We start from the raw sequence: 24,523 nt of genomic DNA, 5'->3' as shown, positions 1-24,523 counted from the left end.
CAGTATAGAATAATACCATCCTAAGTAAAATACTTTTGCCATTCATTTTAAGCAGTGAAACTTCTACTTATTAATAGAGGCAGAAATAAGATTGTAAGGTGATTACATTTGAGGTAATAAATACCACGGTCTGGTTGTTTTTTATAGCAAATATGCACAAGTTTGTTAGCCGGATTGCAATGAAGTAGTCTAAAACAAGGACTGGAAATCAGGCACTCTCCATTAGACACTGGCGTGTGCGCATCCTGCAGACGTCCATTTCCCTGAACTGTGGTGTCATGTGAGTCTGTGGCCCCAAGTGAAAGGAGTTGGGTTCATTTTCCTGAGAAATTCTCACAGCTCTGTTGAGTTCCAATCAGTTACGGGCTGTGTGGAGAGCAGGCTAGTCAGATTTCACTGCTTTTCAGTTATTGACAAAAGTACATAGAAATGGATGGGGCTTATCAGCAGGCAGCAGAGATGCCTTTCAGAGTGCACAGCCTCCTGTCTCACGTCTCGCTCTGCAGTTTTTGTCTTAGGATTTCCACTCGGTTTGGTTCTCTTTTCTATACTTTGCTGGAAGGAACTCAATACAGCTCTGCTCCTTTTTTTTCTCCCCCACTGAAGGAAAAAACAAACATTTTGAGTGGCTTGGTGAAAGCAAATCACCATCCTTAATATGTTCTTGCCTTCTAGGTCTGGCGTTTCTATTCTTTTGACTTTTCTTGTCCCTTGCCGGTTCTGTGAGTAGAATCTGGAAGAAAACTGTGGGTTTTGCCATGGGTCTTCTGAGCTGAAGGCAGCGCTGATTTGGCCAGCTTGTCTCTGCAGATGCTCATGGAAAACCAAGGTGTTTTCTGTCACTACACATAATTAGATGCCTGTTATGCCCCAAATACATGATGAAGCCATTAAATAATTTTTAAAATTAATATTTATAAAAATTCATTCTGACATATTCAAGAGCTTAATGGCTGTTTGTGTTTATTTTCTCTTACACCTCTTGCAGACTATTTGTCATTTCCATGGTTATGTGTGGTCAAATTTACTCCTGGTCACTTGCATAATTATCTACAATTTAATGCCTTAATCATTAAACTCACATATAGCGTCTCTGGTACTTTTCATGCAATGTGGATGTTCATGGCCAAACAGCCCAGGAAGAAACTGAATAAATATTCAGGAGAAAGTAATAAAAATATCTGATTTTTTTTTTTTTTTTTTTTTTTTGTGATGGAGTCTCTCTGTCGCCCAGGCTGGAGTGCAATGGCACGATCTCGGCTCACTGCAACCTCTGCCTCCCAGTTTCAAGCAATTCTCCTGCCTCAGCCTCCCAAGTAGCCGGGACTATAGGCACCCGCCACCTCACCCGGCTAATTTTTTGTATTTTTAGTAGAGGCGGGGTTTCACTGTGTTAGCCAGGTTGGTCTCAGTCTCCTGACCTCGTGATCCGCCCGCCTTGGCCTCCCAAAGTGCTGGGATTACAGGTGTGAGCCACTGTGCCTGGCCCTGATAGTTATTTCTTAAGAAGATAAGAATCCCCCTGCTGGCCAAATCTCAGTGTAGGGGTGCACTGGTGGGAGCCTCTCCATGGCTCTGCTTTCTGGGTCATCAGTGTGGTTCCATTTCCACCCCTTCTGGAGTCCATAGCCAGATGGGTTGTGGGAACTCTCAACTCTGCCCTCCCCTCATGGTGCCCCAGAAAAGGCAAAAGGAAGAGACTGAAATTGTATGGTGATTCTGTGCTTTTCCTTTTTTATTATTTTCTTCCTTTTTTGGGGGGATGAGGGGAGACTTCCATTTTTGACTAAGAAAATAATGATGACAAAGGTGACCATGTGTAGCGGTTTGTGGAATGGATTAGACTCAACAGATTATAGTCTTTCTCTCCTGATTCTCTATCTGGGAAGGTGTCTCGGCAGCCCATAGCACTCAGCTCTGCATTGTCTACCAGAATGGTCCCATTTCTCAGAGGTTAGGAAGTTCAGCCTCTTCTGAATGACAGCGTCAATCCCACATCCAGCTGAAGCTCTCCCCATCCCACCCTCCACCGTGGTCTCAGGTCCGACCATGGCAGGATCCCAGGCCTGGGTGGCTGCTGTCAGACTTGGGTACCCTCCCCCTGGGGTGCTGCTTCCATGGCTGGGTGGGGATGAGGGGCAGGAGCTCTTCTTTGCTGGTGGTCAGCATACCTTCTGGTGCTACAGGTCTGGTGCCACGTGCTTTTGTGGGATTTAATCTGCAGGTGTGTGGGGGTCCCACCCTTAGCTTCTGCCCTGTGAGCCCACAGCCTCTCCTGGCTCGGCCCACCTTGCACCCAGCCCTCTGGTTCAGGCTCCTTCTGAGTCCTCTTGGGTCACCTAATAACTGCAGCAGCCATCTGCTTCCAGGCACCACCTTCTGACCTCTCTGTCACATGCTGCTGTGGACAGCCCTGGCCAGCCACCCTCTGGTCCTCCTTAGGACACAGGCATTTGTTTCAAGCTCCTGCACTTCCCTGATCCAAAGACTCACATCACAGTGCTCCCGAGCAGCTTCAGGCCTGCAGTTCTGCAGCTCCATGTCTGTGGCCCTTGACCCAGCCCTGTGTGTGGCTCCCCAGGACCCTCTGCTTGGTTTGGTAGAGGATGGAGAGGCACCACGTGAGGGGAGGAGGCCACTGTGAGAGTCTAGGGGAGAGAAGACAACATCCCGAGTGACAGTGGAGTAGAGATGGTAGGAAGGGGTCAGCAGGAAGTCAGATAGAATCCCATGTGCAGGGAAAGGAGCAACAGTGGAGCAGGAGCAGGGGAAAGGAGGGGCTGGGTTTGAGTCTTGGCAGAGCTGGAATCAACTTGGCAGTCTTTGGCCTCCGGAGGAAGAAGAGACGGAGATGACAATGAGGTAGAAACTTTGGCACATAATGAAGCCATGACTGAAATGGAGAGGCAGGGGAGGCAGTGGTGCCCCGGAGAACTCTTCATTGGGTGTCGTTAGGCCTGGAAACCAGCAGACTGGTGCAGTCTCCTCAGGTTGTGGCAGCGAAATGGCAGTGTGCTGCATGTGTGGTGTCCACGTAGGAGAGAAGCTTGGAGGAGGTGTGTGTATGATGGGGCCAGCCAGGGGCACACTCCTTGCTTCTCAGGGCTGTGCTGGCCTGGCCGTGCCCCCTCCCTGGTGGGGGAGGGAGGTCAATCAGAACTCTGGGGGCTGCCACTCAGGGACACGGTTAAATTCAGGTGATACTGCAGCCTGCACAGATAAGGCAGCAGGGGCTAAAGGTGGCGGTGTGATCTGGAGGCATGGTCAGATCCCTCCATCCCCAAAGCTGCTGTGCCCTTGTTGGGACCTTCGGGCCCTTGCTTGGACAGGAGCTGAGAGCCCGTCAAGCTCAGGACGTATCCATCTGCACACGTTGAGCAGTTTGGCCATGTCTTTGTAGTCCTGGGACAGTGGTGTTTGGTAGAAACCAAATACGGCTTTCAAGCTTGACAGTCCACGCTGCCACATAGAGACTGGCTGCAAGAAAGCAATGAGCTTCTGGTTGCATAGTTTTGGGGGAGAAGAGAAGAAAAAAATCGAACTCCGTTAGGAAAAGAGTGTACTAAATCATGCCTGAGAGGTGGCAAGAAGAATTGCTTTATACAAATTCAACAAATGCTGAGGTTGGTCAGCTAAGATACAGAGCTGTCACGTCTCTCTGGGTATAATTAGGCTTTCTCCTGAAGGGATCACCTGGGCTGACTGCCCTGGAAAACTGCTAGAAGGTGGTGGACGAATGCACCTTGGGAAAAGGAAGCAAGGTTGCTGCCAGGCATCCCGATGAAAGGCGAACTCTGCCCTTCCTCCCTCACAACTCTTGCGGTCTCATTCTCATTTTCCAGGCTTGGAGGGTTTGTGAAGAAGTGAACCAAGACAATTCACTCGCTGTCTTTCTGCAAAATGACTTGAGATTTCCATTGCCGGGAGTATAGGCGCCGGCACCGCAGGCTTGCTTGGGAAAAGCTGCATCAGGTGGCACATTTATGAATAAGTCACTAGCTGGATTGGATCAGATGCCTCTGCTAGTTCTCAGGGCACTGCTTCATTCTGCACTCCTCTTCCAGGGAAGCCCAAGGAGCGGTTTCTGTCTATTAGCTCCTGGAACGGCATTGGCTGTGCGGTAGAAAGCCCTTTGCACTCCTTTTAGGGGGCAAAGCAAACCCACTCCAGGCGAGGGCAGGGGCAGCTTGGGATGTGTGCAAACATTGCCTGGTGGTTTGGGAATCAGTAAGTTTTCTCTGATCTGCTCCATTTCAGTTGTTAAGAATGTTCAAACTTCACTGTACGCTAGCACTGCTTTTTTTTTTTTGAAGGAGATATCCTTTTTCTATAATATTGAACAATGTAGTAACTCTTGTTTTTATCTGAAACTTGGAGCAGGGGTTGCTCTGCTCAGCATGAGCATGGAGTATTTGCTGATAGTTAAGTGATCCTCACCGACAGGCTCTTTCTTCACTTGCTGGTAGTTGAGTAATAGCTGTGGGACTGGGCTCTCAAATGTTCCTCTTTGAATATTTACTTGATGTGTTGTGAGATATCAGCGTTCCCATATCTAGAGGCCCTGAAGTTTAGTTTGGTGAGTGTTATGGATATGTTTTGTTATTATGTCTTAGAGAATCCTATCTAGAAAGCTAATCTTTTTATGTTGAATTACTGAAAGCTTCCCCCACCCCCGGGTCAAAGCTGTGAAATTCTATTGTGTAGGATTTCTTAGGCAGTTATGAATGCGTTTGCTGCATAAATGAGCTTTTATTAGGCATTTTAAGGAGCCAACTTCTACTCTACCCTTGCAGAGACAAGAGGCTTGCTTCTTTTCTTTGTTTTTAATAGAAAGAGTAAGGATGCTAATAATAATAGTAAAAAAAAATTGTAATTGCCACCAGTCATTGAGTGCTACCTGTGTCTCGGTGTCTTACCAGAAACTTTACAAGAGTCATCTCATTTAATCCTCACATAAACTCAGCTGATAAAAGCTGAAATCTCTCTCTGTTCAGCTCTTGGGGAAACTGAGGCCTACAGATTATAGGAGCTTATCTAGGGGAGATGCACAGCCTGGCCACATCATGGCTGGATTTGACCTCATGTGTTTCCAGCTCTAGAGCATGTCACCAGGATTCGGTGGATGGTGTTGAGCTGTGGAGTGTCCTGGGGCAGACTTTCAGCAGGCAGTGCCTTTGTGTGCCCTGAAATGTGGTGTTTTGATGGGTAAAGTCATTTCTCCCTGGCTTATTGCACCAGTGTGATATTTATTGTTTTTATGCCGCAGTTCTGCAGGCTGCAGTGTGATTGTTTCATACACACATATTTCAGCCCTTACTTATCTGGATCTTCTGTTGACTGTTTTTCTGGCTTTCCGTTTTGTTTGCAGGGGCCAAGAAAGTAGGGAAAGCTTTGATGGGACTTTCCTCTGATAGCTCTTCTCCTCTATTAGAAGGAATTCTTGTCTTCGCAGGAACATTGCCCTGAGCTTGGGAGGTGCCGAACTCCAAGAGAAGGTATTACATGGAGTCTTAATCTGGAGTCCCTGGTCATCAGGATGGTTTACAGAAATAATGTACAAGGAAGAGGCTTGGGAGTCTGAGACTCAGGGGCATGTAGCAGTTTAAAAAGAGCAGGGTCTCTGCACAAGTCTAAGGAAGTCATCAGAGCTGGGACCTTGCCCAGCTCCTGCTGGGTACACCCATCGCAGGTGCTCCTGGCTGGTGGCAGGCAGGCTGGAGTGCATCTAGCCTAGAAGAAGGTCCATGGCCTTCATCAGATACTCAAAGAAGTACCTGGCTCGAGTATTCAGGGATGCTCGAGACTGACCTGGGGCCTGTCCCAGCTCTGCCACCTACCTCATGTCACACCTGGGGACGTCCTTCCATCTCGCTGTGACTCCAGCTCTTCCTCTGTCTCCTGAGGCAGTTGAACACAGTCCCCATGAGTCCATCTGAGCCTCGTGGAACCTTGAGCACTGAAGGAAGTTCTTGGAGGCCCAACTGAATTTGCAAAGAAGGCTTGTCCAGATCCCACATCAGAGTAAAGGGGGTGTCTCTGCAATTATGTGCTAGAAACCTTCACTGCAGAGTATTCTCTAACTTGACCCCTCTCATCAGCCAGCACTGCAGGATGCCAGCGTTCTAGTATGTGTCGAGGAGTCCAGACATCCTAACATCAGTCTGCCAGGAGCCCTGGTGTCTTTTGTTTTCAGGAAGTAATTATGGATGGAGGCAGTGGTGCAAAATGTGTAGGTGGTGTCCTAGGCTCGGAAAGACCTGGGCTAGAATTCCAGTCTTTTCAAGCTGTGTGATTATGAGAAGGTTACTTAACTGGTTGGATCCTCAGCTACCTTGTCTGTAAAATGGGGAGAATACGCTTGTCATATGAAGTTGCCGGGGGTATTGAACATACACAGCATGGCATGGTGGCTGGATCATGGCATGTTTAGAGAATGAGGGCTTAAATCAGATTAGTGTGGGACTCAGGGATGTGGGAGCTGGTATAGGATGCGAGGATTCCTCATTCCCCTCTGGTAACCAGTTCTGCAGGCTGCCGGTGCACTCAGTTGTTTTATGGGCATTTGTTTCTGGACATCTTTCTGACTTTTTATTATTGCTATGAAGCTGGGCACTGACTGGGCAGCTGAATCCCAACTCACTCACTCACTCCACTCACTCACTCACACACTCACTCACTCACTCACACACTCAGGCACTCACGCACACAGTGGTGACCGAATTCCTTCCCTGGGCCCAGCACTTCACTTACCAGTGATGAACAAGAAAGTCATGGTTCCTCTTCCCTTGGTAGAGGGAAATCTACAACTGTGGCTGCAAATAAGTAGCCAGACACAAACTAGACGCAGCTTATGTACAGTTTGTAAACAGGACGAAGCAAACATCCTATTGCTGAAGAATCTCATGGAAAGAGAATGGCAACTCCCTTCTGCCTGCAGCATAAACAGACTCTGTGAGCCAGGAGAGCCGGGTGTGCCTGGTTTCTCTCTCAAATTCCGTTTAAGCACATGCGGGTTGCCAGCAGCCAGCTAGAATAGCCAACATGGTAAACAGGCACCCATGCTGTAGGCGTGCCATTCAGGTCAGCTGGCCTCAGGATCACTGTGGATTTCCCAGTCCACTTTTCTTGGACAGTAAGAAATTGTTATACCTTCATGTCCACAGATGACGTTTCCAGCTGGAAAGATGGAAGAAACCTAAAGCATAGTGCTTTTGAACTCGGGGTCTGGGAAAGTACAGAGATACGTGAATTTTCCCTTTTCAGCATGCGGTCCCTGTCTACCTCAGCCTGACCAGCCTGGCTGGGCAGTAGCTGTCACCTATAGACTTAGGTTTTAATTCAGCTACCTGGGCCCCACACCTGCGATTCGCATTCACTGCACCGTGTCACCTAAGATCCTCTGACTTTCAGTGAGTGGATTTCAAGTCTTCTGCTGCATGTTGAAGAGCTCTCAGCATAAAAACCCAGCTGGGAGCTTCCATCTGATGTGGGGATTAACAAGTGTCATCCTGAAACTTAGTAAATGTGTGATGGTTTTAAGCTAAAATCATTTGGAGCTATGGTCGATGACCTTGGAAATGGCAGAAATGTTTTCATATATGTATTTTTTCATTTTATAAACAGTTCCTGCCAGGGCACATGCAGCTTTTTCAACCTGGAGGGATCAAAGGAAGCTTGAGTTGTGTGCGCTGTGATTCATTCCCTGCTGAGTCCCAAGGACTCGCCCTGCCTCCTGCTGGAGGGGGTGAGAGGACGGAAAGCTGGATTACCCAGCCTGCATGCACTGCCAGCCAGGAGCACCTGCTATGGGTGTGCCCAGCAGGAGCCGGGCAAGTTCCCAGCTCTGATGGCCTCTTTAGACTTGTGCAGAAGCCCTGCTCTTTTTAAACTGCCACATGCACCTGAGTCTCAGACTCAACCACATGACATCTGCACAGATGTTTGAGAAAGGCATTCCCTGGTTGGTAAGCTAATGACTTCACAACCGAGTGCAGATGCACAGGAGTCCCCGCGTAAATAGCAACCATTCTTTCCCAGGCTGAGCCACTCACAGGCAGAGGAAGCCAGGCGTTTTCTGTTTCGTGCTGTGACTGTGTTAACTGGAGGATGGTGCTTGCGTTCAACAGAAGCCACACTGAAAGGCACAAAACAATGGGGAACAAGCCTGGTTTAAGCCTGTGCAGGCCATCCACACGCACAGGCCATCCACACGCACAGCCCACCCACACCCACAGCCCACCCACACCCACAGGCCACCCACACGCACAGCCCACCCACACGCATAGGCCACCCACACGCACAGGCCATCCACACATACAGCCCACCCATACGCATAGGCCACCCACACCCACAGGCCACCCACACACACAGCCCACCCACACACACAGCCCACTCACACGCACAGTCCACTCACACGCACAGGCCACCCACACACACAGCCCACCCACACCCACAGGCCACCCACACACACACAGGCCACCCACACCCACAGGCCACCCACACACACAGCCCACCCACATGCACACAGTCCACTCACACGCACAGTTCACCCACACCCACAGGCCACCCACACACACAGCCCACCCACATGCACACAGTCCACTCACACACACAGCCCACCCACACCCACAGGCCACCCACACACACAGCCCACCCACACCCACAGGCCACTCACACACACAGCCCACCCACACGCATAGGCCACCCACACACACAGCCCACCCACACCCACAGGCCACTCACACACACAGCCCACCCACACGCACAGTCCACTCACACACACAGCCCACCCACACCCACAGGCCACCCACACACACAGCCCACCCACACGCACACAGTCCACCCACACGCACACGTTGCCCACATGCACAGCCCACCCACACACACAGCCCACCCACACGCACAGGCCACCCACAGGCACAGCCCACCCACACGCACAGACCATCCACATGCAGGCGGATCACCTGTGGTCAGGAGTAGTCTGACCAACATGGTGAAACCCCATCTCTACTAAAAATACCAAATTAGCCAGGTGTGGTGGCACATTCCTGTAATCCCAGCTACTTGGGAGGCTGAGTCAGGAGAATCACTTGAACCTGGGAGGCGGAGGTTACAGTGGGCCAAGATTGTTCCATTGCAGTCCAACCTGGGCAATACAATGAGATTCCATCTCAGAAAAGAAAAAATAATAAAATAGAAATCCCAAACACCCTGGAGTGCTTTCTGGCAGGTGTCCCTAGCCCGGGCATGCTGTTTTAGCGTCTTCTCCTGTGATGTGCAGTACGGCATTTTCTTTTTTTTTCTTTTTCCCTTTGGGGACTTCTCCTCCTGCCCCAGGCTTTGTCTCTTTTTCTCATATCTGAAATTTCTGCTCATCTTTAAGACAGTTCAAGGCCTCCTTGGCTAGGGTGTTAGGGTAGACACCCCACTAATGTGGTCTACACAGGTTTTTTCTCCCTCAGAAAGCTTGGCTCTTTGAAACATTTCTTATTCTGCAATCTCCTTTTCATTCCCATCTCAGGCTTTTGTAAGTCTGCAGTGTTTCTTGTAGGCAGGAACTATGTATGATTTTCAGCCGTGTCAATATCATCGTCATCAATAAGCATTTTTAAGCACAGTCATACATAGCTTAATGATGGGGTGCACGCTGAGAAATGTATCCTTAAGCGATTTCATCATTGTGTGAACATTACAGAATGTACCCAACACAAACCTACATAGTACAGCCTACTACACACCTAGCTGTATGCTATAGCCTATTGTTCCTGGGCTGCAAACCTTTGCAGCTTGTTACTGTGCTGAGCACTATAGGCAACTGTAACACAGTAGTAAGCATTTGTATGTCTCAGCATATCTCACCATAGAAAAGGTATTACGGTCTTATGGGACCACCTTTGTATATGTGATCCTTCAGTGACTGAAGCACTGTTATGTGGTAGATGACTGCACCCACAAATATGAACTACATCATGCTACATATTGAAAATACAAATGGCCTTGCTGCCTTCTAGAGTTGTTAAATAATAATAGAATTGGTATTCAGATTTAACTGGTCCATGATAGGACCTGGGCATGTTTTAAGCTTCCCAAGTGCTTCCAGCCACAGTGCGGCCAATGTATATATCACTGATTCAGCTATGTGTGTGCCCAGGCCTGGAGCACCCAGAAATGGGTTCTCTGATGACATTGTTTTGAGCCATATCTTTGAGAACAGAACAAGTGAGGCAGAGAGTACAGTGAGGCCAAGATGGTTGGGGATTGGTTGGGCAACAAGAGTGAAACTCCATCTCAAAAAGAAAAAAAAAAAAAAGGAAAGGAAAGAAAATGGCATTGTGGATCATGTCTTAATTCTGCAGTCCATGGATCTAGTTTTACAAATGCATGAGGAAAGAACAGAATGCCCATTCTAAAAGTAAACAGCTTCTGGAAACTGGAGCTGTAGGCCAATTGCCAGAAGAGTGGAGGACATTGAAGAATGGTTCAGGTCTAGGGCTGGTGGAGATCTTCAGACTCTCTGGAAGTTTAGATATGTGTTTACAGCCCTACAGGGCACAGATGTGTGATGTCACTGAGTGAACAGGTCCTGCGGTCAGTAGATCCAGATGGAAACACACAGCCATTTTTTATTGTGAAGATGTCTAGGCTTCATCAAATGTTTTCTCCCAAAAGCAGGCCAAAATTCATTTTGTTAGTGTGACATATTCCAATTTTTTAAATGTTGGCTAACTTTAATGTGTACACGTGCACATGCAGGCACACACACATGCATGCACACACTAATGCACACAGCACTCTGCTGGGCAAACAAACTTCCCTGGGGCCCTTGCAGCCTGCTGGTTGCAGCTTAGGCCACAGCCAGTGGGCCCTGCCAGGCGTGTAAGCAGTACATGCCCCGAGCAAAGTCAGGCCTGAGAAGACAACAGTCCTTGCAGGCTGCTTCCAGTCACACTGTGGAGGGAAGGGTGGAGTGTGTACCGTGAATGATTCACGTGACTCCACCTTTGTGTGTGCCATAGAGATGAGGGCTTGGACCAGGGTGGTGACACTGGACGTGGGGAGGGAGGTTGGATGAAATTCTATCACAGGGGTGCCTCTGAGTAGCTGGGGACAGATTATTTGTTGGGGATAAGTGCAGGCTGGCCATAGATTTGGAGCTGGGGCAGGATTTAATAGAGTGTTGCACGTGCCAGTGAGCCCACCTGATTCATTGTGATCATTAATTCGTGTGATGTGTCATCCCCTTGACAATTCAGAAGGGTCAGTCCAAACCCCGCTGCACCCACCCTCCCCTTGACCAGATCCTGTGAAAACAGGCTTGTGTACCTTCCCAACAGCTAGCACATTTCTAAGGTGTTTCTTTCTGGGAATGCTTCCTTTCAATAACCCTTTCTCTGTTTTGTTTACTTTATTAGTTTTTACTTGTTTGGGGGACACTGATTTTAAAAAGGCCATAGCACTCAGAAGGCGCTCCTGAAGACAGACCTGAGTGTGTGTGAGAATGAATTATTCCTAGGCAGGTAGGAACATTGCCACTCACTCTGTGCCTCTGTGTTGTGGTTTTTAAGGAGGAAAATGAAGGCTCGTGCTCCCCCACCTCCTGGAAAGGCTGCCACTCTGCACGTGCACAGCGACCAGAAGCCCCCCCACGACGGGGCCCTTGGGTCACAGCAGAACTTGGTTCGCATGAAGGAGGCGCTGAGGACCAGCACCGTGGACGTCACCGTGGTCCTGCCCAGTGGGCTGGAGAAGAGGAGCGTGCTCAATGGGAGGTGAGAGCCAGTGCTGCGTGAGGAGTCGCTGTACTCACTTTGCGAGTATAGCGGGGAGAATGGAAAGGCAGATATTGACGTATTGTGTTTTCTTCCTCATCGGGTCTGACCTCAGAGACCTCATGGATATAAATCGGGCCTAGTGACCACTTAGAGCAGCCTGGACTGTCTCACCTGGGGTGGGCTTATGCTAACTGGCCCAGCCATGATGGCTCAGCAGATGCTTAGGAGAGCTGGGGCTCCAGGGCTCCCTCCTATGAGGAGGCAGGCTCAGAAAGGAGGGCAGGTGCGGTGGTGACCTACACCCCTGGGTGGGACAGCAGCCACAGTGTGTCTCAGGCATCCTCGGCTCTGAAGGGACCCAGCCAGGAGGGCAGCCTCCTGAATTAGCCATTCCCACAGCTACTTGCAGCAACCTGTGGCAGTGTGTGTACAACTGGCAATCAACTTTCTAAAGTGAAAATATTTCAGGTTTAAATGAAGGAATAAACCAACCCAATCATGGATTTCCAATTTAAGGGCTTGAATTTGAGACCCTCAGTTCCCACATGCACTCTTCTCAGGACTGATCTGCCTGTGGCTAAGTGTCCCATGCCACTTCACTCACAAAAGGTGCAGCTGAAACATTGGCAAAGCCTCCTTCATCATAGCATTTCAAGTTTATGACCAATAGACTTGCACATTTTATGTTTGACATTGATCAAAATATATCATAATTTTGTTTGAATAGTTTTGTGCTATTCTTACTGATGCTTTTAGTGATAACCCAATGTATAATAAAAAAAACTAGCGAAGTCACAGAAAAGTTAACTAGAATTTATACATGTTTTTACTGTAGAGAAGTATGATAGAATGATTAATTACAAAAACTTTCAAGCATACATGTATATTTGTGTAATTCTGATGCAGCAGTGAATTGAAGCAACATTTATAAGAAAACAAGGAGAATAAGAAATGATATAAAATGGGCTGGGCACGGTGGCCTGTAGTCCCATCATTTTGGGAGGCCGAGGCAGGCAGATCACTTGAGGTCAGAAGTATGAGACCAGCCTGGCCAAAATGGTGAAACCAACTAAAAACGCAAAATAATTAGTCAGGCATAGTGGTGCATGCCTGTAGTCCCAGCTACTCGGGAGGCTGAGGCAGGAGAATTGCTTGAACCCAGGAGACAGAGGTTGCAGTGAACCGAGATCGTGCCATTCCACTCCAGCCTGGGCAACAAGAGTGAAACTTCATCTCCAGAAAAAAAGAAATGATATAAAATGTTTTATTCTTATGAAGCAATTTGCTTGAGTAATTTTAATGGATAATGGGGAAAATTAATCACCCTGGGTGTTTTTATTCTCACAGATGTCTTTTAAAAAGTGATGTAAGCATTTTATTTTAAAATACCAGTATTTAGATTATAGTTGAAATTGCCTAATCCTTTGCAACTATTTTGTTACTTTTTCAAATTAACCAGTTTATAATCAAAATTCCAGGTGATAGTTTAATTGGCAAAGGGGTACATATGTTTTTAAAAAGTATTTTATGAGATAAGTGAATAAAAATTTGGGGGGCGTTGCTCGAGGCCTCGGAATATGCCTAGGATTGGAACTGTTGAGTTATGGGATACAGTATTACAGCTGCACCAGGTGAGGCCAACCTGCCCTCCGGTGTGGTGCCACTGGGCTAGAACCGGAGGTTGCTCCTCAGTGGGGGTCCTGTGGCTGTGGTCATAGCAGGAGGGCTCAGGCGCAGTTAGCTATCTACAGTGGATCAAGGTGGGAGGTGTCTGGGCTCAAAGCCTGGTCCACCGGAAGCCACTGTCTCTTGCGGCAATTCGATAGGCTTTCCTTCCAGGGTTCATGCACAGTGGAGTGACAGGAGTTTCTCTGAGTTTCTTTGTTTTATAAAGTAGTCGTAGGCCATGGTACACTTTTCCTATACAACTTTGTGACTTAAGAAATTAGTCACATTATTATAGTTTTAAAAGACACTTTAGCATATGCATGAAATTTTCTCAGTGGGTATATTAGGGTTTACTCGCAGTTCTTAGATTTTAGCCCAATTCCTAGGTACATATTTTGTTTAGAAAATGGCATTGTGGCCCAGGCACAGTGGCTCACGCCTGTAATCCCAGCACTTTGGGAGACCGAGGTGGGCGGATCACCTGATGTCAGGAGTTCAAGACCAGCCTGGCCAACATGGCAAAACCCCGTCTCTACTAAAAATACAAAAAAATTAGCTGGACGTGGTGGCAGATAATTTGTAATCCCAGCTACTCGGAAGGCTGAGGCAGGGGAATCGCTTGAACCCGGGCGGTGGAGATTGTGGTGAGCCGAGATCATGCCATTACACTACAGCCTGGGCAACAAGGGTGAAACTCCATCTCAGAAAAAGAAAAAGAAAGAAAGAAAAGGAAAGAAAATGGCATTGTGGATCATGTCTTAATTCTGCAGTTCATGGATCCAGTTTTACAAATGCATGAGGAAAGAATAGAATGCCCATTCCAAAAGTAAAAATATTATTTTAAAAAAATGCTTTCATTTCTTTTATTTCCCTTATAAAGTAGAGGTGGCCACCATGTAGTTTTGTAATGTAGTGACTGAGAATAGGTGCAGCCTTAGAGATGAAGTATTAAAATAACGTTGTTTTTCTTAAGTAGTGAATTACTATCCCCTCTCATGGTTTCCTGAAGCATCAGTGAGTTATAGCAGCGGCTGTGAGCTGCCTCCAGTGGGTCTTTGGTGGGATAACTATTGTGGATGCAGCAGCTTCTTGCTTTGGGAATTGGTTTTATGTTATGCTCTTTAGTAATATAAGAGTGGGCTGCAGTCACATTCCTGACCCTTGCTTAAAATAGATCTACTTATTTTTTGTCATTGTGGTTTCTCTCTTCTGTCTTAAAAAGTGGGTTTAGTAAAGAACATGCCACCTTTTCATAGGGTAAGTAAGGAGTTTGTAATTTATAGTCAGCCCCTTAACTGTGTTATTCCCCGACATAAAATATTCCGCAAAGGAAACACATTAGTAATTGGATGCTGATAATCCCATTTGGAAAATCAGTGATTTTTTTTTTAAACTTCCCTTGAATTTAGAAACATAAATAAAAGTTGAAGTCTGTTCTTACAGATTAAAACATGAGAATTGGTGCTCTGGGCCGTTCACAGGGGAAATGTTCTCGCCTACCTTAAGGATGTGGTATTACCAGCACCCCACACAGCTGCTGGACAGAGGCCACCATCACATCACTTTAATTGAGGCGTAAGAAAAGAAAAGATCTTTCAGTCAGGTGCAGTGGCTCATGCGTGTAATCCCAGTACTTTGGGAGGCTGAGGTGGGCAGATCACCTGAGGTCAGGAGTTCGAGACCAACCTGGCCAACCTGTCTCTACTAAAAGTAAAAAAAATTAGCTGGGCGTGGTGGTGCTTGCCTGTAATCCCAGCTACTTGGGAAGTCGAGGCAGGAGAGTCACTTGAACCCAGGAGGCAGAGGTTGCAATGAGCCAAGATTTGTGCCTGTGCACTCCAGCCTGGGCAAGAGTGAGACTCCGTCTAAAAAAAAAAAAAGAAAGAAAAGATCTTCGAAGAGCCCTTTACGAAAGGGTGTCAGGTATTTAGTGTGTTGGGCTGTATTGTTGTGATGTGGTCAGTGCCTTGCAGCCAAGCTGGTGTTCAAGGCCAAGGGCTGGGGCAGAAGAAGGCAAGCCTTCCTTTTGCAGAAGAGAGGAAATCTGCCTCATTTTCAGTCCTGTGATTCCACCTCTCCAGGCCATTATACCCCCTTTACAACAGACAAGCTTAGACCTGTGCAGGGAGTTTTAGGTCCCTGTCCTTGTGAAACAGCACAGGACTCTTGCAGCAATAGGTGTTGGGCCTCCATGTTCCTTCTGTAGAGGGCTCACCTGTTCTCAGGTACAAGGGAAGAGAGGCTGGGAGGGACCTTCAGCCTTCTCTGTCCTGTGAAGGTATTGATGGAGCACACGTGTGGTCTCCTGGAGGCCTCTGAAGGGCTATGGCCTTGGCCTTGCACTCTTGGGTATGAGGTCCTGGCCCTGGACTGAAGGAAGTAACCTTTGAGAGGACAGCTTTGCTGCCATGCACTGTTGAGTAGGCCCCAAGAAGGCTGTTCTGAAAGTCACAAGGTTACAAGTCATGTGCACTTTGGTGTGATTATGCTTCTATTAGAAGACTTCCCTTTTCAATAGAGTAAGTTCCTGGGAGCCAGAGGCCACTTTGGTAACCTGGACTTTTTTTTTTTTGAGATGGAGTCTTGCTCTGCCACCCAGGCTGGAGTGCAATGGCACAATCTCGGCTCACTGCAACTTCCGCCTCTCAAGTTCAAGCAATTCTCCTGCCTCAGTCTCCTGAGTAGCTGGATTACAAGCGCCTGCCACTACGCCCGGCTAATTTTTGTATTTTTAGTAGAGGTGGGGTTTTGCCATGTTGGCGAGGGTGGTTTCAAACTCCTGACCTCAAGTGACCTGCCTGCCTCGGCCTCCCAGAGTGCTGGGATTACAGATGTGAGCCACTGCACCTGGCCAGCATTGTCTTTTAACAGTTTTGAAATGTGGATGCCTTTACAGAAGGCATTCCCTCTCCAGTTAGCGACAACCCCCATCTCTCCCTAAACTCACATCATGAGAGCCCTCAAAGACTGGTAGCAACTGCTTGGCCCTAGGAGGTGTTTCGGTTTGTGAGGGCTTGGCCAATTCTCGGAGGTCTGACACCATCCTCCTCACTGTGGCTCTGGTGTTAGTCATGGGTTCCGTTTCTGGTGACGTGGCTTCTGATTTGCATCTGCGAGGTAGGCCCCTGCCCACCTCAGTTGACAGCCTGGGACCCAGGCCTCTCTGAAACTGCATCCTTACAGAGACCTCAGCCTCACACCTAGGGTCCTGCCTCTCTAGCCAACAGACTTCCCCGGTTCTGGGCTTCCTCAGGTCACCTGTCTCCACATTGACCCTTTTTGTGTTCTGCCGATGTGTCCCTTTGTGTAGGGCCTCGTTGGCATGAACTGCCTGTAGTGCAGCAGGCCACAAGCTTTTTGGCACCAGGGACTGGTTTTGTGGAAGACAGTTTTTCCACAGACCAGGCCAGGGATGGCTTTGGGATGATTCAAGCGCATTGTGTGTATCATTAGGTTCTCATAAGGAGCGCATACACAGTTCACAATAGGGTTGACGCTCCTGTGAGAATCCAGTGCCGCTGTGGTCGCACAGGAGATGGAGCTCAGGGGGAAATGCTTGCTTGTTCACTGCTCACCTGTTGTGCGACCTGGCTTCTAACACACCATTGACCAGTCCTCGTCTATGGCGGAGGGCTGGGGACCGCTGCTGTAGAAGACCCAGCCGTCAGACTGGACTCTCTCCCAGGGCTTGACTCTGCTACTCCAGAGTCGGCCTCGTCCAGAGCTTAGGTCCCACACAAGAAACTAGGCCACTCTGGACCAGTTTAAGATTTGACAGTTCATGCAAATTAAATTTGTTTTAACTTTGTGTTGGGTAGTAGCTACAGCTACCTTAAAGTGATTTGTAAACTTGGCACTGAGTGGCCTGTTTACTTAACACATACGTGCTAAGTGTGCATGTCCTGGGTACTTAGAGTCTAGTAATTCTTAAAGTAGGGTTCCAGACCAGCAGCAATGGCTTCACTTGAGAACTTGTTAGAAACGCAAATTCCCAGCCCCTCCCCAGACCCCCTGAGTAGAAATACTGGGGAGGAGCCCAGCAACCTGTGTTTCAGCAAGCCCTGAGGGTTCAGATTGCATATTAAAGTTGCAGTCCCCTGCTATGGTGCATGCCACTGGCTCTGCTAGATGTCAGGGATATTCGATGAGTATGCGGTCCTAAGAATGAGCCCAAGGTCTCACTGGTGGGGTGGCATGAACAGGGGGACTATAGGAATGATTTGTGTCAGTGGCTCAAGAACGACCCTTGGCAGCCTCATCACAGAGTATTTTTCAGTCCATTTCCACACTGAATGGGGTCTGGGGATCTGGTAAGACAGCTGGCTTGTAATGTAGATAGAAGTTCCCTCAATTAGAGAAGAGTAATTCGTTAATTGGCCAGGGTGTGATGGAAATGGAAGTAGGACTTGGCCTCTCTGACATCCATGTCCCAATTGTGTGTTCCCCAAGCAATCTTTTGCTGTTGCCTGCTTTCTGAGGGACAGTGGCCCCTCTGCACTAGGACGGGTATTGGGACAGGCTGTCCGTTTCTCATCTAGGGCTCTGCTAAGATTTCAAAAAGAACCACCTATGAAAGGAAACCAGTTTGTTTTTTTTTTTTTTTTCCTAATTGAAGTCACTGACTCAAACAAAAAAAATTTTTGACATCTGTACACATTTGGAAAATATTATTTTTAAAGAAGTATAATAATTATAGTCACTTGTTAAGTTTAAAATCAGAGACCATAACAACAACAACAACAACAACAACAAAGTAACATTTACCTCTACCTTATGAGCACTTAAAAGGCATTTGGGGGAACAGAGGTAAAGAAGTTAGAGGTAAAAACGATGTTGAGGAGGAAGGGGAGAGAAACCTGAAAGGCCTGTTCTTATAACTCCCACTACCCCTGCTATCTTAATTTTATGGTAATCATTCCATTTTTTTACTGTCTTTTATCTTTCCGTTGAACCTGGGATTTAACCTGAATATAGATAGATAAGAGAAAGAGAAGGAGAGGCAGAGAGAGAAGGAAAGAGATGGAGATTTTCTTGATGTCTGTGTAGTCAATGAAAATGGCGATCCTATGGGATCATCCCTGAGTTCAGGGAGAGCCCTAGCCCTAGTCGCTTTCCTAACATACCTGACTCTTTGTTTGACATTCTGAGAGGGTCTAACTGTCTTAGTTTTATTCTTTGTACAATCCGAGAAACTATTTTGCATTGCTTCAAAGATGCTGCTTTGAAAGGGTCTAATATCTTGGTATTTGCTGAGAGCAGGATGGCATTTGGCAACATACGGACAGGTGATCCTTTGCCCTGCGCTAGGCGAATGCCTTACTATGTAGAATCAAAAATAGAAAAGGTAGGAACAAATTAACTCATTTGTTTAGCAAGCACTGACCTTGTGCCTAGCACTGTACTTGGTGCCTTAAAAATGTTACTTCACGTAAAACTCTATCCACCCTGTGAGGTGGGCACTGTCATTCTGCTCTCACCAGTAATAAAACTGAGGCACAGAGGATGCAGTCAGCGCCACCCAGGTCAGAGAGGCAGTGAGCAGTGGTACCAGGATTCCATCCCAGGCAGGCTGCTCCAAGCGCCATCACTGTACCCAGTGCTGATATGGGAAATCACGCCCAATCCCTAATCAATGGGCAAAGCTGCAGATCAGGGTGGGGCTGCTCTATCAGAGGTAGTGAGGAGGGGAGACCAGACCCAGGAGGTGGCGAGAATGTGTGAGTGGCCAGGCAGCCTCTTCCACCTGCCCGTGGCCCAGTGGCCCAGTGACCTACTGAGGTCTTGTGGAGGGATGCACTTGTAACACCCAATTAGAGAATCATTAATCCTTTGTCCTCAGGAGATGAGAGGCAGGTTGGGATCTGATGAGCACGTAAGGAAAACCCACAGGGAGTAGGCAGCAGCTCTGCTTCTCTGTCCATTGTTGGGCACTGCCGTTGCCCCAAGGGTGGCCTCTCTCTGGGTGAATTCTGCAGTAGCATCAAAGCAGGCTTGAAAGAACTGGCGGACTGTTTGGAGTTTGGCATTTGCAAATGTCAGCCAGTAGCAACTTAAAGGGCGTGGTGCAGAGTACCAGAAACGGCATCCCCTCACACCTTGCTGGGCAAAGACATGCTCCAGAAAAGTGTGTAGTGGAGAAGTAGTCAATCAAGCTGCATTTTACATGAGCCTGGGAAGGGTCACACGGAGTGTCAAACCCTGCAGGAAACATCATAAAACAAGTTCCTGCTATTGGACCCATGTCCTCACAGGGTCGAGCTTGTGTGTGTCCAGGTTTTTTATGCTGCCAAGTCAGGTCTTCCTTAGAAAACTGTGTTTACCTGGCACAAATAGAGGCAGCCCCAGAGAGAGCAAAGTAGCAGCCAAAGCTGGAGCTCCTGGCAGCCCCCAAACTTCCCACTTTCATGTGGAAGACCCACTGTCCTGGGTGCAGGTTCCAGCCCTGGGAAGGGATGGTGTCTGAGGTCTCCTCCAGGTTGAGAGGGTAACTGTGCACTGCAAGTAACTTAAGCACATCTGATAACCCATGTCTGTGGAGACTGGGTTTTATTATCATGTTCTTACAGTGTTTGGGGGCAGAGTTTTGCCACCCTGCAATTTAAATTTGGGCAGGTGGGTTGTTGATGATCTACTCCCACCCTCAACTGCTGAAGATGTCATGGCAGCTTTCACATGAGGAGCACTCGCCAGGCAGAGCTGCCTTCACGGGGTGGGGCGTGGATGCAAAGGCCCACATTGTGGAGGACTGACCAGCAGATTGTGGAGATCCATTTAGCGCACAAGGTGGAGATTTGGGCACTCAACTATTTATTTGGCTGGAATTAATATACTCCTCTGTGAGCACACCGCATACTGGCTTCTGTTGTGGCCAGGTGGGATTATTCTCTGTGCGGGGGAAAAGCTGTGGAGCCCCCGGACTGTCTATTCCCTTTCACCTCTCTAGATGCTCCAAACCTGTCTCCAGTTATTGGACTAAAAGAACAGAGGATCACAGTAGTAGCATTTGTACAATTTTTTGTGTTCTTTGACAACTGATTTGTATCGGTTTACTGGGTAGAAACAGCCTCTTGGTGGGAATTAGAGGGAAAGCGAGTCAGGTCAGATGGAGTGAGAGTGGACCCCAGCTCCCCTGCCTCATGGAAACCCAGGGACCAGCTCCCCATCCTCAGACCGCAAGAGGACTGGAGGACACCATGGGCGGTGCACGGTGTGGCCACAGGCTCATCACAGATACACAGGATGTGGTCAGGAGCCTGTGGTGTTCGCATATTTAAGAAGTCTATTCCCTATGCTGAGGGTTCTCTGTGGACTGTCGTGTCTGCAGGTGCATAGTGATGTTCTCCCTGTTTTGTTTCCTGGAGCTCTTCATTGAGATGAAAGTTTTTACCCAGGATCTGAAAGAATCAGAACTCATGGTAGTTATTAGCCTGCAAGCCCCGCTGTGAGGTTCTGGAGGATTGGGGCTGCCTGGGCCCCACCAGGTTCTCCCGCCACCACCAGCACCCATTTCCCAGGGGTGTCTAGTGTCTTCCTCATTGGCACCTGCTGTTCCTTAATCACTTCCTGGAGAGTGGGTGAGGGTAGATATTGTCATGGAGATAGCTTTGAGCATTGCGTGTGTCAATGAGAACATTATCGATGCTCTTTTCTTGTAGCAGTGGGATGAGAAAGAAGGCACTTTAGGGATTCTTGCAGGATTGGGTTTGCCTGTGGGTTTATGGCTCAGTGTTAGGGCCCCGCAGCTCATGCTCAGGGTCACGGAGGAATGAATGAGAATCTCTGGCTGGTCAGGCACCTAGGGTTTTGCAAGTATTTTGAGTTCAGAGACAAAATTTTATTTATTTTAGAGTTTTCCAGTTGGCCTAGTAACACACTGCACCCACTAGGTGATCTGTAATCACTTGTTAAATTAAGTATGTACTTTTATGCCTTCCATTTCCTTAACCAAAAAATAAATGTCCACTGTCCCAAGTATCTATTGGGAAAAGTAATTTTTCTTCTTATGTTTTATTTTCAGCTTTATTGGGAGCATAATTGACAAATAGAAATGGTATATATTAAAGATGTACAACTTGATGTTGATTTACATGTATATTTGTGAAATCGCCACAAAGTGGTTAACACATCCATCACCTTACAGGTGTGTGTGTGTGTGTGTGTGTGTGTGTGTGTGTGTGTGTGTAGTGAGAACACTGAAGGTCAACTCTTGTAGCACATTTCAAGTATACAGTGCAGTATTGTCAGCTGCAGTCCTCATAGTGGACATTAGACACCAGATCTCCAGAGCTTACTTGTCCTTTGTAACAGAAACTGTGTGTCTTTGACCACCTCCTTATTGCCCAGCCCCTGTAACCACCATTCTACTCTCTGCTTCTAGGAGTTCAACTGTTTTAGATTCCACATATAAGTGAATCAGGTAGTGTTTGTCTTTCTCTCTGGCTTTTACTTAGTGTGGTGTCCTCCAGCTTCATCCATGTTGTCACATGTGGCAGGATTTCCTTCTCTAAATTTTAAGGCTGTATAATACTTCATTGTATATACATGCCACATTTTCTTTATCCATTCATCCATTGACAGTCATTTAGATTACTTCCACTTCTTGGCTATTGTGAATACTGCTGCAATAGATATTGTGAATAGTGCTGCAATAGATATGGGAGTGCAGATATCTCTTAAAAATTCTGATATCATTTTCTTCTTCTTCTTTTTTTTTTTTTTTTTTTTTTTTTTGAGACAGAGCCTCACTCTGTCAACCAGGCTGGAATACAGTGGCACAATCTCAGCTCAATGCAATCTCTGCCTCCTGGGTTCAAGCAGTTCTCCTGCCTCAGCCTTCCGAGTAACTGGGATTACAGGAAGGAGCTGCCATGCCTGGCTAATTTTTGTATTTGTAGTAGAGACAGGGTTTCGCCATGTTGCCCAGGCTGGTCTTGAACTCTTGACCTCAGGTGATCCGCCCGCCTCAGCCTCCCAAAGCTCTAGGATTACAGGCGTGAACCACTGTGCCTGGCCCATTTTCTTTAGAAATATATACCCAGAACTGGGATTGGTGGATTATATGGTAATTGTATTTTTAATTTTTTGAAGAACCATCAGACAGTTTTCCATAATGGCTGTACCAATTTACATTCCTGCCAGCAATGTTCAAGGTTTTCCTTTTCTCTGCGTTGTCATCAACAATTGTTATTTTTTGTCTTTTTGGTAAAATTGCCATTCTAATAGGTGTGAGGTGATATTGTGGTTTTGAATTGCATTTTCCTGATGGTGTTCAATATACCTGTTGACAATTTGTATGTCTTATTTTGAGAAATATCTATTCAGGTCCTTGGCCCATTTTAAGGGAGTTATTTGCTATTGAGTTGTTTGAGTTCTTTATCTATTTTGGATATTAACCCCTTAATTCAATATGTGGCTGTCAAGTATTTTCTCCCATTCCATAGATTGCCCTTCTCTCTGTTGACTGTTCCTTTGCTGGACAGAAGCCTTTTAGCTTGATGCAGTCCCATTTGCCTATTTTCGCTTTTGCTTTCTATGCTTTTAGTGTCTTATCTACCAAAAAAAAAAAAAAAAAAAACAAAAACAAACAAAAAACTGCCCAGACCAATGTCATGAAGCTTTTTCCTGTGTTTTCTTCTCATAGTTTTATGGCTTCAAATCTTATATTTAAGTGTTCATAATCTATTTTGAGTTTTTTTTTTTTTTTTGTATACAGAGTGAGATAAGGGTCAGATTTCATTTTCTGCATGTGGATATTCAGTTTTCCTGGCGCTGTTTATTGAAGAGATGGTCCTTCCCCCATTGTGTCTTCTTGGCATCCTTGGCAAAGATCTGCTGGCTCTTAATGGATGGATTTATTTTTGGGCTCTCTATTTTATTCCATTAGACTACATGTTTGATTTTCTGCAAGTACCATACTGTTTTGTGTACTATAGCTATATCACATATTTTGAAATCAGGATGTTTGATACCTCCAGGTTTGTTCTTCTTTCTTAAGATATCTTTGAGTATTCAAAATCTTTTGTTGTTCCATATGAATTTTTGGATTGTTTCTTTTCTATTTCTGTAAAGAATGCCAATAGGATTTTGATAGGGATTGCATTGAACCTGTAGATCTTTTTGTGAGGTATGGAAATTTTAACAATATTAATTATTCCAATCCATGAACACAGAACATCTTTACATTTATCTGTGTCTCCTTTGATTTCTTTCATCAATGTATTATAATATTCAGTGTACCAATCTTTCATCTGTTTGGTTAAGTTTATTCCTAAGTATTGTATTATTTATTGTTGCTATTTTCCTACTTGCTTAATTTCCTTTTTAAATAGATCATTGTTTATGTATAGAAATGCCACTGATTTTTTTTTTATCAGGTGTGGTGGCTCAGGCCTGTAATCCCAGCACTTTGGGAGGCCAAGGTGGGTAGATCATGAGGTCAAGAGATCGGGACCATCCTGGCCAACATGGTGAATCCCTGTCTCTACTAAAAATACAAAAATTAGCTGAGTGTGGTGGTACACACCTGTAGTCCCAGCAGCTCGGGAGGCTGAGGCAGGAGAATCACTTGAACCCAAGAGGTGGAGATTGCAGTGAGCTGAGATAGTGCCACTGCACTCTGGCCTGGTGACAGAGTGAGACTCTGTCTTAAAAAAAAAAAAAAAAAAGCCACTGATTTTTTTGTATTGATTTTATATTAAGCAACTTTAGTAAAATTGTTTATTACTTTTAACAGTTTTTTCTTGTTGTTGAGTTTTCAGAGCTTTCTATGTATATGATCATACCACTTGTAAACAGGGATAATTTCAGTTATTTTTTGATGTATGTGCCTTTTATTTATTTTTCTTGTCCAATGCCTCTGGCTAGGACTGCCAGTACTGTAGTGAATAGAAGTTGTGAAAGTGGACATCCTTGCTTTGTATGGGCCTTAAAAGCTTTCAGTTTTTCTTGATTATAATGTTAGCTGTGAGCTTTTTGTAATGGTTTTTATGATGTTGAAGTAAATTCCTTCTCTGCCTTTTTTTGGTGAGAGTTTTAGCATGCATGGATATTGAGTTTTGTCAGATGCTTTTTCTGTATCCATTGAG

At 46.5% G+C, this 24,523-nt stretch overlaps 1 protein-coding gene across 6 annotated transcripts in view; it reads left to right on the top strand.

Annotated features, from left to right (window-relative positions):
• COBL (cordon-bleu WH2 repeat protein) overlaps positions 1-24,523 on the top strand; it is a 306,183-nt gene that overhangs the window by 85,260 nt on the left and 196,400 nt on the right. For all 6 annotated transcript variants that reach the window (XM_050785610.1, XM_050785608.1, XM_050785607.1 and 3 more), the window contains exon 2: positions 11,565-11,768. In XM_050785610.1, coding sequence (XP_050641567.1) covers positions 11,565-11,768 — 204 coding nt within the window. The remainder of the gene's footprint in view (positions 1-11,564; positions 11,769-24,523) is intronic.

Source organism: Macaca thibetana, chromosome 3 (assembly GCF_024542745.1).
Source record: "Macaca thibetana thibetana isolate TM-01 chromosome 3, ASM2454274v1, whole genome shotgun sequence".
NCBI lineage: Eukaryota > Metazoa > Chordata > Mammalia > Primates > Cercopithecidae > Macaca > Macaca thibetana.
The sequence above is the reverse complement of the archived record's forward strand: the minus strand, read 5'-3'. Positions and strand labels throughout refer to the sequence as shown.